Source organism: Physcomitrium patens, chromosome 6 (assembly GCF_059467195.1).
Source record: "Physcomitrium patens ecotype Gransden chromosome 6, ASM5946719v1, whole genome shotgun sequence".
In the NCBI taxonomy this organism is placed as follows: domain Eukaryota; kingdom Viridiplantae; phylum Streptophyta; class Bryopsida; order Funariales; family Funariaceae; genus Physcomitrium; species Physcomitrium patens.
The window spans coordinates 14,994,504-15,008,248 of NC_143415.1; the positions used below are offsets into that span (position 1 = coordinate 14,994,504).

The 13,745-nt window shown below is 41.4% G+C and overlaps 2 protein-coding genes across 3 annotated transcripts; one reads left to right on the top strand and one right to left on the bottom strand.

Moving 5' to 3' along the window:
- Positions 1-60: 60 nt before the first annotated feature.
- On the top strand, positions 61-6,319 carry LOC112283644 (putative ion channel POLLUX). Its single transcript, XM_024522660.3, has 17 exons — positions 61-617; positions 1,052-1,174; positions 1,320-1,424; positions 1,565-1,610; positions 1,847-1,956; positions 2,147-2,309; positions 2,570-2,730; positions 2,983-3,105; positions 3,424-3,629; positions 3,841-3,978; positions 4,138-4,276; positions 4,418-4,610; positions 4,766-4,861; positions 5,074-5,213; positions 5,441-5,512; positions 5,647-5,794; positions 5,947-6,319. Exons 1-17 carry the CDS (start codon positions 306-308, stop codon positions 6,147-6,149), a joined length of 2,478 nt encoding a protein of 825 aa, XP_024378428.1. The 5' UTR covers positions 61-305; the 3' UTR covers positions 6,150-6,319.
- A 2,313-nt stretch (positions 6,320-8,632) lies between these two features.
- Positions 8,633-12,063, bottom strand: LOC112283170 (uncharacterized). 2 transcript variants are annotated; one of them, XM_024521562.3, is made up of 3 exons: positions 10,768-12,063; positions 10,299-10,393; positions 8,633-9,936 (listed from the first exon to the last, which is right to left on the bottom strand). In XM_024521562.3, the coding sequence occupies exons 1-3, from the start codon at positions 10,912-10,914 to the stop codon at positions 9,033-9,035; spliced, it is 1,146 nt and encodes a 381-aa protein (XP_024377330.1). In that variant the 5' UTR covers positions 10,915-12,063; the 3' UTR covers positions 8,633-9,032. The 2 variants fall into 2 exon arrangements, with proteins under 2 accessions (XP_024377330.1, XP_024377331.1); XM_024521563.3 differs by having other exon boundaries at positions 10,299-10,389; positions 10,768-12,030.
- Between the last annotated feature and the right edge of the window lie 1,682 nt (positions 12,064-13,745).

Genomic DNA, 13,745 nt, shown 5'->3' on the forward strand with positions numbered 1-13,745 from the left:
GTGATTCGATCCCATCTAAGATTTATTTGAGTCGGGAGAAATCAGAGTATGGTTTTTTTTTTTTGCTACTTGCAGGAGCTGTAGTCAATGCCTGTTCTGATGGAGTTGTGGAGGACACCCGGTTTGGTCACGATAATTTTCTCGTGCCCGAGGTCCATGCAACTCTGAGTACGACTGCGAATTGCTTCAATTGTGAGAGTTCTGTAGCCGATTGACTCGAATGTGACAGCCACTAGGGTCTTGGATAAGTCTATCTCGATTCGGTGAACGACCTCAAAGGATTGCGACTGGAATGTGCTTGCAAAATGTCTCAAGTAAGGGCTATGGATTATAGATGCTCTGGTTCGCTACCACATTTTGTACGCAGCTTGCAGGGTCTCTCCTCAGTTGCTTCGATATCTCGAGCTGCGCTGTCTGCACAAATTTTCAAAGCTCCTGTTGGAATCTTGAAGCTTTCCGACCGCATAAATTATGGAATACGAGCAGTTAGCGACAACGGAGATGGTCGCAGCAATTTCTATTGCATAGCAGCGAATCAAAATCTTGATGGGTTTTCCAGGGATGCTACCGACAAGCCTGGCCTTGTCAGCTATCCTCCAATTCAACGACCAAACGTGGTGCGTCATTAGATCGGAATTCTAAGTCTCTGCTCTTGACTTTTGGTTTTGCGAGCATGTCCTTAAAACGGAGAGGCTGCCTTCTCTGGGATCTGTACTTGGGCATCCGATTGTGGGAAATTGCATTACATTTCTGATCGATTGTGGACCCAATAAACTTGATTTGCGTAAGGTGTAGTGGATTGTTTCCAAGCTCACACAAGGAATACAGTTTGAATTGCGAAATAGTTGAAATACACCCGACAAACGTCCTTTCCAAGTAGCTTACGTTCTTTTGCATGCGCTTTCCAAATGTTGGACTTACACTGTTTGCCCATGCAACCACTGAAATGCTTTGGATCATTTGTTGTTTTGCAATTGAACTCCTGCTTCTCATTTGTTTTCCTTCGGGCTGTACTGGCCTTTACGTTATTTCCATGTGTAACGAATTTCAGAAACCGAAGAAGTCGTGGATGGAGCATGCTGTGTTTTTGGGCATCGGGGTTCTGTTGGCCATGATCGCAGCATCCGGGTTCCGGCCCAGGTTCGCCCTCCCAGCAGCCGCCGCAACAACAGAGGTAGAACGTCTATCATAACAACTATCATACCACAAATAGATTCTGCAATAAGCAATAGATTTCAACAGAGCTCGCTGGTACCTTGGAGCGAGTAGTGTGTGTTTTAACATATCTGAGTTAATCGTGTCGATTTGCGGTTTCTCAGATTGTTATAAAAGCTCGACCAAAAAGAACAACTATGAAGGCAACAGCAAAAGAAAAGGCTGTATACGCTCTCGACTACTTTTTTGCTACTGAGCCTGGTAGTAAGGTAATGTTATTGCCTTGCACTTAAATCTGAAGGGGTCTGGTATTTTCATCCTGTTAAATGATGTGGTGTGCTACCGAAGTATCAGTGTACCATCCTCCCTGCTGCATCGTTCGATCCTGACGTGCTTCATCCCCTGACAGGCAATAATATTGCTCGCCATTTGTGCTTCAATGACAACCATTGGAGGTATATTAGTAATCCAGTCCCATCAATTTTTATTTAGTCTTTGCATACAGCTGCCATGCGAATGTGAAATCTTTAGAGTGAGTATTAAGTTGGCTACAAAAAAGAACACTGTGTTTTGTATATACGGTACTTAGAGTGGAGAACGGTTTTGGTGATTCAAGCCTGGAAATTCATTGAGCGATTGAGTACGAATTGTAGATGCTTACCTCACGCCCATACCACACGATCTCCTGTAGGTATCTTGTTCAGCAAAGCTTCGTACTCTGAAGGTGAAGAACTGCCTCTGCCGGATTCGCTATGGTCAGCATGGACCTTTATCTCTGATCCTGGCACTCATGCTGACGTGGTAAGCTTTGGTCCCTTATTTCTAACGTGAATTTTTTCGAGCTGCATCATTTTCATGTCTTAGTAAGATTTAGAATCAGGATTTTAGTTTTTCTAATCACATACGTAACGGGTCTGTTGTTCTCATATGTTAATCTTCTCGTGCACACATCATTTAATTTGAGTGCCTGGGAGTTTGTTTTCTTCAATAGCCGGGTATTCGCAGACGGCTGGTTGCTGTCCCGCTCACTATGGGCGGCATGCTTTTTTTCGCCTTGCTGGTGGGTCTGATGAGTGATGGAGTGAGCGCTCGAGTCGATCACCTCCAGAAAGGCGCTAGTATAGTTATTGAAGAGAATCATACAATTGTAGTAGGTTTGTAGCTACCCCGAAACCCACCAGATAACTGAATTTTCGTACTGTAAAGTTCTAAGCATTCGCTTGCAAACTGCTGCCGTACCTTGTGGGAATAAGTGGACTACATGTAGCGCATCTGAATTTTCCGCTCTAATGTCTTTCTTGGTACCCAAATGCGTTCAGTAGAATTTTCTGTTTCTAAATTACTTTTTTGTATTTCATTAGAATGTATAATGTTGTGATCTAGCTGGCTTCTTGACACCGACTGAGTATGGCAGGTTGGACTCCGAAAACTATACCTCTTGTGAAGGAGCTCACTGTTGCCAATAAAACTCGTGGTTTAAAACGCAGTATTGTGATTTTGGGAGACAAAGATAAAGAAGATATGGATGAGGATTTAAGAACAGCCCTACCCAACGCAGAACGGAACGGATCTAAGGTAGGAACTTATTAGTGTAAAGATAAATTTCGAATTTATTTTTCGCTGATATTCTCAGGTGGGGAAGCTCGATGTTTATGAGTCTCGTCATAAGCGTTGAAAGCCTTGGTCTATCTGGTAGGGTTCACTTAAAGTAATGGACATTGCATCTCTTCAGATACAAGTGTTTGTGTCGATTTTGTCCCCTGCACCTACAAAGCTTAGTTCTATGAGGCTAATCTTCAAATCTAACAAATTGATGGATGTTTCCAGATTGTCACAAGATCTGGTGTTCCTACAGAGACGAGTGACTTGAGGAAGTGTTCGGCATCCATGGCCCGTTCCATTATCCTTCTTTCTCCACCAGGGCTAGCACCCCATGAAGCAGATGCTTTGGTGAGAATTCATTTCTCAAGTTCTTAAAAGTTTATGCCCCTTCGCATTGGATTAGACTCAAAGCTTGAACTGTAGCTAACTTGATTGAAGTGTCACTCTTTAGATTTGTAGCTTGCCTCGTGTTTCCATTTGCCATAATTGAGTATTATATTGTTCTTACAATTTTATTTTGGTTCCTTATAATATTAATCATCATGAGACATGCTGAACATGGAGCGAACATGGTATCAAACAGGCATAAAATATTGATTTTAGCGAAACAGCATCGTGGTCAGAATGCTACTCCAGTTCTAGTCTGATGTGAAGATTATTTTGCAGGTGCTTCATCAAGCCCTTGTATTGGCTTACTTATCAGAGCTGAAGGCCGACTTGGTTGTTGAACTCGCTGAGTTGGATAATGTTAATCTATTGAAGCAAATTCTGTCTTCCCTCATGAATTCTCCATCTAAAGAACTCCCTTCATCATTGAAATCTTCTCCCTTAGTTTCATCCGATCCCACCATGTTACTGAAAGCAGGTGAAAGGTTAGTACTCTTGGATCTACGTGCTCACCTGGTTGCATAATCTTGGGATTGGTGTATGTCATAAATTTCGACACCCACATTGGCCTGCCATTGAAGCGGTCCTCGGTGAAAGTATTCAGGGAGGGTTCTGGATTTAGGAATTAGGAAGTCACCTCAGTAAACCAAGTTTTATTTTGAATTACTCTTGGATTGAAATCAAGCGAGTTGGCAGGATTCAGAAAATGGTGCCAGTGGCAACTGGAGATTTTGTGATGCGTATGCTCGTGGAGAGAGCCCTTCAGCCTCAAATCGCTGCTGTCGCCGGAGAGCTTTTGCATTTTGAAGGCTCAGAGTTTCGGTTTTGCAAATGGTGCGTGTCTCTACTTGCGTTCCTAGCATGCAGTAAATAACACTCGACATTTGAGTGTCACGTTTTTCTTGACCATAGATATCATTTTCAGAATTGGTGCTTAAGAATATAGTTGTCCGCATGATTGGTTGTGTTTAACATCTGAGTTCTGAATGAAAGGCCGGAGCTAGTTGGGAAAACTTTCGGCGAAATACTTTTCCTCTTTGACAATGCTATCCCATGCGGCATGCGCAAGACACGACCGAATTCGGACGGAGGATTCACGTTAATCAATCCTCCTCCTGAAACTGTTTTTGAGGCGAGTAAAATTGTCTATTTGACACTATTTTCTTACAAAAAATCTTAATAATAGTGTCAGTCTATGTGGGCTTGACTGGTAGTCTTGTTTGGCTGGTGAGCTGAATATATCAATACCTCAGTGAGTATTTTCTGTACACAGGAGGGAGACAGGCTGCTCGTAATTTCCGAAGATGAAGATAGCTTTAAGCCAGGGGAGTCGAGAGCACCGCAAAATCCACGTGTTGTTCCTAATGTTGAGAAGCACTCTAAGGAGGTTCTTAAGGTTCTTATTTGTGGATGGAAGCACGATCTGAAGGACGTGCTAATGCTTCTCGACAATAGTGTAGCTAAAGGTAACTTTTCATCACCATTTGTCAGGCGATGAATAATGATTAATCCAATTACGACGAATGCAATGCCTCCTCCAACTCACAGTTTCTGAATGCTATGGCGCGACCCGACGAGCTCATAGCATAGAGATAAGCTGACCTCAAATTTGGTGTGGTAGGAAGTGAAGTCACAATCCTTGCAAACACACACATCGAGGATCGGCTTAAAGAGTTAAAATCTTCTGCATCGTTTCATGCCTTGAAAGTGAATCACAGTAAGCTTGTTCTTACTTTCAACCGGCCCGAAGGCCCTCAAAAATTGTCATGCGCTCTACTTCATTTGCGTGAGCTAGTCATGTGTTGTACATTTCCATGTTAACTTGAATGACCAAGGGATTTTGCAAAGAATTCTATGTTAACCGTCAAAGCTGTAAGGAATTTTTCCCAAGAAGCAATACCTGAGTTATCTTGGACCTGCCGTGAACAGGACACGGAGACCCCTTGTCCAAGAAAGCTTTGGAGAGCCTGCCTCTCGAAAACTATCAGAAAGTCATTGTTCTGGCAGATCAGAATAGGAATAGCAGCCACAGCGCCACCATGACGGCCATGTTCGTTAGACACATTCAGGTCGGTACTCAGTAGCAGCACGCAAGTTATATAGCGTAGCTGTCTTGATGTTTGTGGTTATTATGGGGTTAATTGTTAGCCTCTTTTCGTATTTGTGTATACTTCGAATCAAGATTATCTGTAGGCTTTCCACGTTTTATAGGTGTATATAAATCTTTCAATAACTAGTTTTTAAGTCGATAGCCTTCTGAGAATGTGAGCCATGTGTAATCTATGAAATGACGCAGATGCAGCGTGGGAAAAAGGATGCGGTTATTGTCGCGGAGCTGCCTACTAGTCAAGATGATGCCATCCAACAAGTAAGTAACATGTGAAATGTGCAATCTTTTTGATCACCAATTTGGGACCCTCTACGACTGCACTGGTTGTCTCCGAGTGTGAAATTATTCTCTACTCACTCAGCGTTCTGCAACCTCATTCATCGTCACAACAGGTGCAAAAGACATGGCTCAATGATTCTGTTCAGCCCGAGCAACTGCAAGCAATGGTGCTGGCGCACCTGTCTGAAGATTCTGATGTTGGTGCGGTGTTGGATGAAGTGATCAGTGATTACGGATCCTCCCTAACTCTGCGAAGCATAAGTTAGTTATTAAACTCTATTCTGAGGCCACTTAATCATCGTCTTATTGCCTGATCTTTAGTGTGCTCTCCAGTACTTTCGTGATAACTAATGCATCTGTGCAGTGGTGGCGGCTCTCCATATCTCTTACGTCAACTGTAACTCGATTTGTAGGTACATATGCTCAGCCTGGCGAAGAATTCGACTTCTGGGAGCTTCAAGCGCGAGCACAGCAACTTGGAGATCTAGTGATAGCCTACAAATGTGCTGAAGATGAAAACCGATGGATGCTAAACCCTGACCACAAAAGCAAGATTTTAAGCTGGACTATGACAGATGAGGTTCTTGTCCTCACCAGGCCCAAGTCGACATTCTAAGTGTAAATGGTGGTATCTCAGTTCGTCGAAGCAACAAACCCAGTAGCTTAATCTATTGGGATGAATTGTAACTAAATTACATACGCTTTCCTTTGAAAAATATATATATATATATATATATATATATATGTTTTCCAATTCAGAAGAGTTTTCTGGATTATATTATCTGATATGTGTGTGCTCGTGTATATATATATATATATCATGATATATTTGAATTTCTCTCCAAGTGTCACAACGATAATCTCTCAAAATGAGCTCCTCTCGCTGCGATAGCTGCCCCAACAAGGAGCAGCCACAGAAACAGGATGAACTACGCATGGGATTTGACACCAAAAAAACAATTGTATCAGACCAAAAACCTCCAAATAAATGCAACGCTAAATATTGTCAATTAATATTATTTCATAGGTTACATGTAAATCATTTAACAAATGATGTTTGAAATTTCTCTAAACTAACAAATCTAAGAAACGAATTACAATTCTTTTATGCCTTTGTGTCAAAATAAATTGAATTTGACCATCTCCACAAACATAATTACATTGCTTAGTTCATTACAATTACAACCCATCACAATTATTTCTATATGTATTGCTACTTCTAGAGTTATTTTTAGATGAAAAAAAAAAACTACTAGTGCTTTAAATAACAGATTTTGTTTGAAGATTTAGAACAATATTAACAAGTTTAAATCCATATTATAAAAGTTCAAAAGCAATGCAACAATCTACTATATTTTACTTTATACATTTCTATAGAGATAATTTAAAGAGAACAATTTTAGAATAAGAATGCATGTGTGAACATTGGAATGTCTTTACACACATTTATTTTTTTTATACAAACAAAAATCTAAATTTTCATTTTTGAATTACACTACAACCTTTAAATTAAACAACAAATTAATTGGAATTGTTTAACAAGCTAAAAGAACTTTTTAGGACAAAACATGTTGTTTGGTATAAAAAACCTTAAAGAATTCATTGACTGTATTAAATTTGAATAAACAAAAAATCACATATAAAAAAGTCTCAAATTAATATTTCTTATCTATTCATTTCGTAATTTTTATATTTATTGATTTTAGATCCAATATTTTATAATTATTAACCAATTAATAATGATATTTTAATTCATAATAAATCTATTTAAAACCAAAAAAATCTAATTTATAAATTAAAATATATTTATAGAGTAGAATATAATAGAAAAAAATATTACTACCTTAATTTCCATTTGATATATAACCTTCTGAAATTGTAATAACAAAAGTTAAATTAAATTAAATTAAATATTTTTAATAATCAAATAAAAAATAATAAACATTAAATAATAAAATGTTTTAAGGATATTGTTTGCAATAATTAACAGTTAATATCAAGTGTAATGATGCCCTATCTTTTAATATCATGTAAAAAAAAATACAAAAAGCAATTCAATTATGACTCAACTTGTATCATTCTTTCACCTAATTCAACGTCTTATATGTGCAATGAGATGTACAATTTTCAATCAAAATTTTATAATGACAGATTGGAGACATGCAAGTGAATTTTTTATAAACTGATAAACAAATACTTGAACGCAACAACAGTGGCGTAACTTTCTAGCAACCAAGGTTCTGTTGATGGCTAAAATAAGACACCACAACAAACAAACAAACAAACAAACTTCGAAGAATTACAAAACCATGAAATTGATCTGCAACTGATTTCAGACATTCGACTCCTTCACACATGAACAACAACATATTGAGTGTCTAAGACTAATGCAAACCTAGTTATCCCTCTCCTGATTCATGAAACGCAACACTTCACCGATTACTAACACCGAATAATTTCAAAGATTGCTCCAACATCTTGAATCCAGACACACATTTGTAAAAGTGCCGTGAGCTGTAACGGTGTCGGTAGTCGGTGGTCGGTTTGAACATCACCGAAGTAGGCAGTGCAGCGGATGATGGCCAGCGAGGTGGGAAGCAGTGTGGAGAATAAGCACAACTGGAACCCACATGGGCAATAACCTCTCCTTCATCTATCTGTGGTACAAGGCTGACTTCCTCAAGCAGCTGCCCTATACCTGGACGTCCAGGATCAGAGATACCTGACACCGACTTCGCAACTCCCCACAGATGGGATCAGTAACTTCATCAATCGATGAGATTGGTGCAAGGCTGCTCTCACCTCGCTGCAGCCCCTGAGTGATTTGGGCTACGATATCTAACAATCCTTTAGTTGTTTTAAACCCATGTTTGTATGAACAATGACTGATTTTTGACAGAGTACCAGACGTGTAGCTGCTGAACTGAGTGACAAACATCGTTCCGTTGTGTTGTGTAACGGCGAGATTAGTCACTGGGGACTGTAGGAAGGTAGTCTTTTAGATGTAGAGGTTGGTTCATGAGATTGGAGTTGAGTTGGTATTACTGGAACCCAGTGCGTTTCCTTCACTTTGTATTGTGAATCGCATTGTGAACAAAGTTTTCTTGTGTCAGTAAACTCGCATGTTTATGTTCACTTTACTGCCTCTAAGATCACGGCTGGGTGATTATTTACAAGATTACTACATTCCGGCGGTGATTCCTTAAGCCACAGTGTGAATGTACAGTTTGTTACCATCTACTCTGCCTAAAATTTGAACCTTATTTTCGGTTTGGGATTCCGTCCCGTAAAAGTGCTTCTTCAACGGAGCAACTCTTTTCGAGCAAACCAATCTTCTCCGACAGTCCCCTTCTAAACCTTCGTTGCGAGACACGTAAAACCAGCGGTGCACTCCGCCCTCCCGAAAAATGAATGCTTCCAACAGTCATGACCATGAAGAAATTTGCGGAGTGCACTAATGTGGTGAAGAGATGGTTCTCCAGAATTCGGGAGGAAAAATTCAGAGCTGGGAGTAAGAGTGAGGGCTTGAACCGATCTCAGTTCTTTCTGGTTTCGGCGCATAAGAATTGTGCTTCAAAATGCAGTCACCTTCAGTGCCTGTGATGATGGGCAGAAACTCAAAGGAGCAGCGCTCTGGGGACATCGTCAAGGGCTGGTGATGGGTGGCTAGCGACTCAAACACTTCCTCCGACTCCCAATTCTTCATCGTGGGTTGGTAGATATCACACAATGAGTTGTGGGAGTGTGAGCTCCACGAAGAATGGCGTGTAGTCGAGTCAGCTTGCCACACATTATGGCTAGATCTTGTCGAAGACACGTCCTCGCAGGTGGAGATGCCAAAAGAGAACGACTCTGTCATCCACCTCTCGCTTATGGAAGAATGATCGACGCACTCTTTGGTTTCGATTGCGATGTCTGCGCCTGTTCGCGCCTTAAAGCTCAGTGCGCCATGACTCCTCTGCAGGTAGATAGCTCCCCATCCTGCATCGTGAGGAATGAGGAGTGGAGACTCGCCGGTCATGCCGAAATTGGCTGAAGGCTGCACATCAATGTCCAAGGGGCTGGATTCTAGAGAGGTGACGCTGTCCACCGAGGGGCGCTCAGGAATGGCTGGTGGCAAGGGCAGAGGTCGATTGACAAGAACCCATGCGGGTATGTTGCCAGCCACCTCTACGGTTACAGAGCGGGGGCTGGAGGGAAATCTGTAGTGATTAAGATAGTTTTGCTGGCGGTTAGTTCGAAGTGATAACTTGGAAACTCCCGCGAGAACAATGCGGCAAACAGGACAAGTGACTTGCTTTTCTAGCCAGGAGTCGACGCAACGTATGTGGAAAACATGGCCGCAGAGTGGAAGTTTTCGCAGCACTTCCGCCTCCTCGTACTCGACCAGACATATCGGGCACCTGCATCAACAGTAAGATTTTTATGAGTAAATAATACACAATGCCTCCATTAAACGTAGTAACCTGCAAGATTGACGGTGAAGAGCATCATTGATACGGAAACAATTTCGGCGATTTGGTGCAATTCGATGGGTAACCGCGTGAATCTCACGTCCTAAATTACCGAACGTTAACAAATCTCAAATTTTATGTCGAACCAGCAGCATTGCTACAATCTCTTTGAATGCCTCCCATGGAAATTTCCATCTTTAGATTGGAAAGATTCTATGTGAAATATACGACAAAACCAATTGAGTAGGTTGGCGGCGGTTGACAGTGCGAATCAAATAATCAAGTCCGGTGAGGTCAAAGTTACAACTTACTGAAGCCCATCCTTGATGTCAATTTTCAGCTCCTTAGTCATCACAGTTGGGAAGGTTTTGATCACATCCTGCTTGATTCCAATCTGCAACCCTGACTACACCGCCGCCACCACCGCCATTCAATTCAATAAAATTCTTATTTTTGACTCAATTGTCAGTTTTTAACCTCTTGTCACTTGAAACGCCAACTCAGTACGGAGTTTATATCCTTATCCAAGCAGCCGTAACTAATTTCGAGCAAGTTTTTTGAGCGAAATGGGAGTAGATATGCCTAAATACTAGTTGCAATTGCTGGCGAACTACATGCTAGAGTTCCTTACTACAACTTGCTCAGTAGAGCACGGAATGCTGAATGGGATTCTAGCAGACACCAGGATCAAGGTCTAAAACACGTACAGATTAAATGGGAGTATTAAAGAGTTGTGCTGCAACACTTCCAAAATCTTACTGATGAAGTTGAAAAGCTTACATTCACTTCATTAGGCGTGGCTGCGACTTGGACGGAGGTGAGCCGATTACGAAACTTCCGAATGCGCCAACAATAGAAGAATAAAGCCAAACACACCGCCATCGTAAGCCCGAAGGCTATGGGCGTCTCAACCATCAACGCCGCCATTTTGACCACTCTAATTGATACTTCGAAAAACTGGCGCAGACTCCAGTAATGAGTGGAAATTCATGAAACTATCAACTTGAAGAGCTTCGCCCAATTAGCAAATTCTGTTCTAAAACTGAAATATCCCTGCTAAGTGACGCTTGGATAATCTATGCATGGGGTTATATATCCTGAATCAAATGTCTTGTGAACTTGTCTCGCAACCCACAGTATTTGCATACCTCATTTGTCAATTGTTTCATATCAGCTGAAAGACCTTGGAGTGCTGCAGAATGGTCAATTCCGCCAGACACTAAACTCGGCCGTTTAGCGACTACAAAGGATTTCAGCTGATGAGACCAACTTCCATCGCCAAACGCAGGGACTTAGATCCACAAGACCTTCTGTTGCTAAAATCCTCAATTCTAATACGAACAGTGACTGCAAGAGCTCCGCTTCCCCTCATCGGTTTGCTTGTCGCTCCTCGCACTAGCGCGTGGTTGTACCCCATCCACATCTTTCGAAAATTGCAACAGCACCCTTGAGTTCCCGAATATCTGATCCTTTAGGGATCTAGAACAGTTGTCACTCACACTCTCGAAACGGAAGCTTGCATGCAGAACTAGGAACAGCAGATTGCGAAAACGACGGATGAATTGAGGACAAGGGTGTCAACTCGCCCAACCATGCTCACCAACATCTAACCCTCGGTTGTACCTCTCCGGACTCGTTATGACCCGGTGAAGTCCTGGCAGAAGCAAAAGCATCATCCTGATGCTGCATAGGACCGAACTGCAGACCGAGCAGCAGCCCATGTGTGGGTAAAAATCATCTACATCATCCAATTCACTATCCTTGACTAACCATCCGCAATTCCAAGTGGAATGCTTCTCACGAATCGATAAGCAGTGATGGTCACCCAAAAACTGACTCGCTTATGACTCTCAGCTTGGCCTAAGAAAACGCCATCTAGCGCTGCTAAAAGAGTTTATTGCAACCGTCCACCCACACATCACAGATCAATTGTGGTGGCCATTCAATAAACGTTCGCTTCGAGCAGTACAACCTGATGATGCTGCTGCGAGCAATGAGGGTACTCACACGGCACAACAACATCGATCACCGCACTCCCCTCTCCTCAAGCTACATTGTTTGTCCGAGGCTGAACAGTCCCCAAATTTAATCTTTCTCCATCATGGGGCCATCAAGTGCATCGTGGAACCGATCCCGCCGGCTCCCAGCAAATAAAAAAGCTTAGAAAGCCATTAAGTTTTGCCTGTGTGGGAACAGGAAGAATGGGTCCACGCAGAGTAGGGGCTACTTAGTTGGTCGAGAAAGCCTGCAAACCCGGAGACAATCCCCCGCACATTCCCAGTAAAACGATTGTGCATGAGAACCAGTCAAGGCCACAGACTCCTCGAGTCCTCGCCGCACCGCAACTTTCTATGAGCTCCGGCACCCATGAGTCAAGCCCTGCTAGTAAATCTCCCCTTTAGACACTGACGCTCAGTTTTTCCTAGCCTTTTTATCTTCTCGGCTGCACTAACTTATATCGCATCTTCCTATTGCTTGTTGAAAGATGATGCTCTAGTAAATCCGAGAACCCACTTCTTCTCCTTTCTCTTCACCCTTGACCCTTGACCTCATATCCCTCTCTATCTAGCCTGGTCGGTGGTATGAATACCGCTTCTGTACACACACCACAGCATTATGACTCACATTCATTTCCTGTGAACCCAGAGATTCTACCGATGTATGAAATTACCTATCTCCTTTCAATTCAACACCCGATTTCTTCTTCCAGGTACACCATCTCCATTGCCGCCACGCACCATCTCCAACTTCTACACTCAACTGGGGTGCGTCCAATCAACTATACTATGAAACTTCGTACCAATAACAGCGCTGATCCATTATTGGTTTTTTCTTCCTCTTTTTTTTTTTTTTTTTTTTTTTTTTTTTGTGTTAATTTTTTGTGTTTAGAAAGGCACGATGTTGTAAAACCTGGAGCTGGAGCTGGAGCTTCGATTGCAGCATCTGAAGAAGGAACTGATTCTTCCGATCTAGATGGTAAAAGAAGAAGGAACCCTTTAACCTGACGTGAGCATTGATGTAAGTTTTGTGGGTGTGCATTAAATGTAATCACCGTATGTTGCATGCTTCGAACGGCCATCGTCCACCACAATTTTGTCTTTGTTTCTATTTCTATTTTCATTTTGTTTTTTTCTCTGAGAAAAAAAATAAATAAATAAAAAAAAATGCCATGTTTCTAGGGGCGTGGGATTTTGTTCTGGCATTTGTTTGCCTTTGTTGATGCCCTCTCATTTATCCACCCATTCGTTCATTTATTCATTCATTCATCCACCAATTCTTTCATTTATTCATTCATTCATCCACCCATTCTTTCATTTATTCATTCATTCATCCACCCATTCTTTCATTTATTCATTCATTCATCCACCCATTCGTTCATTCATTCATCCACCTACCTTTGCATCCATCCGGAAGTTCACAAACAAACCCAAAAGGAACTGATTCTTCCGGTTTGTTTGTGAACTTTTGTTATTTTTATTATTATTATACTTTTTTTTATCTAATGGATTTTATATTTAATACTAACCTAGACTTGAAAAAAAAATCACTTGAAATTATTTGTAAACAATTACCAAAGTCACACTCATTTGAATTAGAAGAACATTTAAACCCATCAAATTTTACAAGAAAATCCTATCTAATTGAAAACTTGATTGAATGGGGACAATCTCTTGAAGCCTAGACATCTCTAATAATGAAAACCTTTTGAAAAATTCTATGTTGCTCCTTCAAAAGGACATCAAATCTAGCAATTGTTT

Excerpts from the sequence above, each read along its gene's own strand:
- LOC112283644 (XM_024522660.3), top strand. The coding sequence starts at position 306 with ATGTCTCAAGTAAGGGCTATGGATTATAGATGCTCTGGTTCGCTACCA. Across the intron at positions 2,310-2,569 it reads GAATCATACAATTGTAGTAG|GTTGGACTCCGAAAACTATA; the intron begins GTTTGTAGCTAC and ends TGAGTATGGCAG. Across the intron at positions 2,731-2,982 it reads CAGAACGGAACGGATCTAAG|ATTGTCACAAGATCTGGTGT; the intron begins GTAGGAACTTAT and ends GGATGTTTCCAG.
- LOC112283170 (XM_024521562.3), bottom strand. The coding sequence starts at position 10,914 with ATGGCGGCGTTGATGGTTGAGACGCCCATAGCCTTCGGGCTTACGATG. Across the intron at positions 10,394-10,767 it reads CCACGCCTAATGAAGTGAAT|TCAGGGTTGCAGATTGGAAT; the intron begins GTAAGCTTTTCA and ends GCGGCGGTGTAG. Across the intron at positions 9,937-10,298 it reads GACATCAAGGATGGGCTTCA|GTGCCCGATATGTCTGGTCG; the intron begins GTAAGTTGTAAC and ends CTGTTGATGCAG.